Raw genomic sequence first — 5,528 nt, forward strand, 5'->3', positions numbered from 1 at the left:
CACACACACACACACACACACACACACACACACACACACACACACAATGATGTGGACAGCATCCTCGTTTGACCCCTGACTCTTCCCGTCTCCATGCAACCATCGAGGCAGTCTAATTGGTCATTACTGACCCTGTGTCTTCTTGGCTTTTAAGCCCCTTTGCAAAATTATTAGGGAGGAGGGAAAGGCCTTGAAAGCAAGATTTTATTTCTCTAAAATACGAACCAGCCAACATCAATAGGGGCGAAGACGACAGAGTGTGTACGTTAGTAAATTGTGCAAGAAATTGATGGTTATTATAATTGAAGTAAAAATCACATTAACTAAGATGAAGGTTTTTCATCATGAAGAGGTTGACAAATAAAAAGCCAACAATGTTCAGTGTGTGTTTCTTGCTAATATGAGACAAAAGCAAGAGCAGCCCAACTGAAGCTAATGGTATTCTGATGAAAAATTCATTTGCAAGTGAAATGTTGTAGATGAATGTTGAACAAATGTCCAAGGAACCAGCAACTGTTTGATTATTCAGCTTCACCTTCCCGGTGCTGCGGATTTGCATACAAATCCCACTAATTGTGTCTTTCCAGAACAAAACAGAATGCTAATCAGATGTAGGGTTTTTTTCTCAATCAAGTCTCAAACCTAAAGGACCCTAATTTCTTTGAATTGTTTTTTTTTTTGTTTGTTTCTCATCATTGTGAAAACACAGAGGAGTTACATTTTAATCAGTGTTTAGCATGTTACGACAACGAAAAGGAGCTAATGATTACAATAATATTTTGGTAGTTAGCAACAGCTGCAGAGGGTCAGGAAGCTTCAAATCAACCACAATGCATCTCCAACACCCTTTTTTGTATGTGTGGAATGTTGTTCATAGCATCGTAACACTTCTTCGGGCCAAGTTAAACACCAGATTCCTGCCAAGCAAATTATCTTTGGGATCAAATAAAAGGCGGGACCTTTCATTGTACTTCCATCTGTAACCTCATCTTACCCACCAGGACCTGCTGCAACGGAAAAAACAGATTCACCTCGCCCTCTGCTTTTCCCTGTCCTTGGTCCAAACTGTCTGGCCTGCACTTGCTCATGATCATAATCTTTGTGTGGTTCGCTCCAACGAAAACATATGACAACATATAAATCAGTGTCAGGAATCCACCCTTTGTCACACCTCGCTGTGTGACACCCGGCCTTTCCTATTATCACAGAAAGGGAGATGCACGGGAAGTCGGTGGACCTGGAATTCCCCTGCAAATTGAAGGCCCCACACGATTCCTTCGGATTCCTACTGGAGAAAAAGCGAATCCCCCTCGATGATCTCCCACGGGCTTCTTGTCACAGTTCCATCACTGGTTTCGTCTCCCTCATGTGGTGCAGACCTTGAATAGTCCCCATGCATCATTCTCAGCAGGTTTCCCTATTGCAAACACTCATTATGAGTACAGCGCCCCTCAGAGAGAAGAGGCAGGGAATGTATGCACTGATCAACCTGCCAAGGAAACTGTCAGTGACAACATAGCACACTGCAGGGTCTGCACCCTCCATCCGCTTGCCTGGAACGGGGAACTATTCACCAGGACAGTTGCAACAAAAGATCCCAGTCTTTCTCTGGGATGCACAGCTACATAAACAGCCAAAGCTCCAATTCCAAGAGCAAGCTAGCAAACATTTGGAAAAGAAACTGGAAATGAAATATGAAATACCTCAGAACAATACAGAGCTTAACCTAAGCCCCTTTTCGTGAGACTCTCCCTCCTCATATTCAATTATGTAATTCTATTATGCATTCATGGGCACTGGTGCCTGTAAACTGAAGGTTCATTTAAATTTGCGATGGAGCGTGTACGACTGCATGCAGTCGTCATTCAACCATGGCCAGAATATCGCCCTGGAAGCCGTGCCCTCACATTAAAGTGAGGGCACGGCGAGTCTGTGCGAATCTCCCCTTCCTCGCACAACACACCTGGGGTTTGCACGCATGTGGGTCCACCATGCATATTTTCCTTAAACATCAGCTTAATCTCGTCGGTCCACATTTGGATGACAGAATGGGGGAGGTGCTCACCTGATGAAGAAGGAGGCCGCTGCAGATGAGGAGGGTGTGATGGAGCTGGATGCACTGGTGATGGGGGTCGGGAGGTCCATCTGCGCGGGGCCTCTAAGGCGACAGGGCGTCAAGGTGCTGCTCTTGGTAGTGCTGCTGCGGCTGGTTATGGTGGTGAGCGAGGCCGCGGAGGTCGGGACATCTCTGCCGGCGTCCCCCTTCAAGCTTTGGGCCTGTTGGCACATAGACACTGAGCAAAGACCACAATCTGCGCCTCCTTTCGCTCCATTTACTCCCTCCTCTGCCGAGCTCTGCTACAGATGGATGGACAGATGCTGCAGCCCGTGTCGCTTAGCTGGTGTCAGCAGCCTTGACTGCTGAAAGGGAACAGCAACAGTGGTGCCATTCATCGTTTTTGGCTTATTGGGCCAGTGTAGTGGACTGTAATCAAGTAACGACCTGCATTTTATTTCTAATGACAGCAAATATAATTAACTTCACTAGCGTTACACGTAACTCTACCTGGCATTGTACTATTAAGCGGTGTAAACAAAACCGCAGACTATACCACAACTGTGGAGAAGCAGTGCAAACAAAGATCACGACATTATCTCTGTGTGAAGGTATTTAGTAAAGGTGGTGTTTTTAAGTGAACAAAGAACACAGGTTTGTTGTTAACACGTCATAAAAAGTCGGCCTCGAACGGAAAATGAGAACCAGACACATTTGGAGGTCATCAGGCATCTGTATTGTTTCATTTCAACTGCAATGCTTTGAGATTGGATCAGCCTAAATTTTGAGTGGGGTATTTCAAAATTCACAGCAGTCTGGAATGCAGCAGAAGACTAATGGACTACACAACGGCTCAATAACAAGAGCACACAGATTTACATAAATACATGGAAATCCATCAATACGCATATGTTGGTGATATTTGCATTGAGTTATTTTTAGGTGGGAAACTAACAAAGCCACTTGTTGATTTTGTGGGACAATGACCAACATCCGCTGAAAAGAAGTGGATTCCCTATGTGTAACTAAAAAAATATCGAGATTTTAAAAAACTCATACACCGACCTGCACACTGCGCAGCAACAATGACATAGCACTGCAGCCTTGGACATTTGCAAGGACATTTGGACGGTTCACTTCTTCAACATCCGCTGAAAAGAAGTGGATTATGTGTAACTAAAAAAATATAGAGATTTTAAAAAACTCATACACCGACCTGCACACTGCGCAGCAACAATGACATAGCACTGCAGCCTTGGACATTTGCAAGGACATTTGGACGGTTCACTTCTTGTGCATTTACCACCTCAGTCTTTGCCCTAAATTCAAGTTTAGGGAACTAAAATAAGAATCACTTTCATAAAGTGTGTGACCTTATACTGTAAGACATTTGTGAGTACGAGCTTGCAGCTGCACTGTTTGTTTTTTGTTTGTTTTTTTTTTTACGGAGAAACTGACGTGAATGCTATATATCAAGATGTGAGGACATATCTACTTACAAAGTACATTGTGATATTCATATGAGAACTGTCAGACATTTGTGAGTACAAGCTTGCAGCTGCACTGTTTTTTTTTTGTTTGTTTGTTTTTTTACGGAGAAACTGACGTGAATGCTATATATCAAGATGCGAGGACATATCTACTTACAAAGTACATTGTGATATTCATATGAAAGTCTTGCCTCACATGCATATCCGGTATTAAACCGTGGCTGAATGATTTAATCACGTTCTCAAAGTGAGGGCCAGCAGATTGTTCACGATGGGTGTCCCATTTCACATTCCTTTCTATGGAGCTTGTTAGCAGCGTGCTTTTGGAGGTCGAGCTTTGATATTGTGTGGCTAAATCATGGACGTGAAGTTGACTATCAAGCCGATGAAATGTAAACTTCAGGCTGCAAGAAGTCGGGGAAACCCCATTTCACATTCCTTTCTATGGGGCTTGTTAGCAGCGTGCTTTTGGAGGTCGAGCTTTAATATTCTGTGGCTAAATCATGTACGTGAAGTTGACTATCAAGCTGACGAAATGTAAACTTCAGGCTGCAAGAAGTCGGGGAAAAAAAAAGTCGAATGAGCCATCTACGGCTCGCCAGTGCCATGCTGGGTAACCTGGTCCCATGCCAGGGAAGCAGGCCCATTACGTCTTGGCGTGAAAGGCTGCAGCACTTCACATTCAGCCGTGCAGGAAGCGGATCTATATGGCTCATCAAATCGTTCGCAGATTGAGCCTATTAGATATCAGTTTTACAAATCATCAGGCCAAAATTTCACAAGCACACAGGGACAGCTGGTTACAAGTGGAGTGCATCAGAGTATTCCCTCTTGGTGTTAAGAATGAGGGCTTAAGCCTCTCAGCCAAGCTGCTCGCTGCAGCCTTGGACCCGGAATGGCTCCTTACTCCTGGTCAAAAATCCAATTTATCCCCCTGTCAGGTAATTACGCCGTGTCAGTGGAGCTTTTCGCACAGAGTCGGTAATGAATTGGCCTTCCACCCTTTCACCGGTGTTTGATGTCCTTTTTTTTTGGTTTGCCGAAGAATAGCAAAGACATGGAGCAAGATGTGAGACAAAGTTGGGTAGATTTGACATAAAGGAAAAAAAATGGTGAATAAAGGGAGGCAAGAAGGAAGGAAAATGGCAAAAGACTTTTTTAGAGTCAAGTATGACGCAAGCAGCACTGGCTGGTGTCATTTCAGTGGTATGGCAGGAGTCTCCTGTGACCTTAGATCTCACTGGTTAACAGAAAAAGGAAAAAGAAGGGTGGATAAAGGGAGGCAAGAAGGAAGCAAAATGGCAAAATACTTCTTGAGAGTCAAGTATGAAGCAAGCAGCGCTGGCTGGTGTCATTTCAGTGGTATGGCAAGAAGTCTCCTGTGACCTTAGATCTCACTGGTTAACAGATGATCACTGGCCGAGTGAAAGAGGTCCACTTAATCTGGGCAGTCACACTCCCTTGATTTCTGTGGCTAATGGAAACGAATGGAGGTGAGACTCTAAAATACCGATGAGGAAAATTGTGTGTGTGTCGGGGGGTTGGAGTAAAAATCACGGCTGCTTTTCTCGAGTGACAGAAAATCTTTAAAGGAGAACGCAACCCGTTTTTCCAAGAATACGTTGCATGTGCTTGCACTTGTCAAAACATGGTACTTTGAGTAATACTGCATTCGTAATAAGAAACAGAATAAATCATCAATCTCGGGGGGGCTGCCATGTTGAGCGATATTGCCCGACGGATGTGATGCCACAACTACAGTAGCGTTTTTGCTTGCTAAATCCAGCATATTTGAGTTAGTCCGGTTTGTTAAAAAAGAATCGGAACTGTAAAATTATCATTCTGTCAGCATCAAAGGTAAATGCGTCGATTGAATTTCGCCTATTAAACTGCATTTATAAGTAGAACGCTGTCTGTCACAAGTCTACTGGGCACTCGCTAAATGAGCTAGCCACTAGCCGCTAACACCGGCGATTTGAGTC

The 5,528-nt window shown here is 44.1% G+C and overlaps 1 protein-coding gene across 3 annotated transcripts in view; it reads right to left on the minus strand.

The window, feature by feature from the left end:
* Positions 1–5,528, minus strand: part of kif26ab (kinesin family member 26Ab) — a 77,711-nt gene that overhangs the window by 38,290 nt on the left and 33,893 nt on the right. For all 3 annotated transcript variants that reach the window (XM_019865439.1, XM_019865440.1, XM_019865441.1), the window contains one exon: positions 2,066–2,277. In XM_019865439.1, the coding sequence (XP_019720998.1) occupies positions 2,066–2,277 (212 nt within the window). The remainder of the gene's footprint in view (positions 1–2,065; positions 2,278–5,528) is intronic.

The sequence above is a fragment of the Hippocampus comes genome, unplaced genomic scaffold (assembly GCF_001891065.2).
Source record: "Hippocampus comes isolate QL1 unplaced genomic scaffold, H_comes_QL1_v1.1 scaffold443, whole genome shotgun sequence".
NCBI lineage: Eukaryota > Metazoa > Chordata > Actinopteri > Syngnathiformes > Syngnathidae > Hippocampus > Hippocampus comes.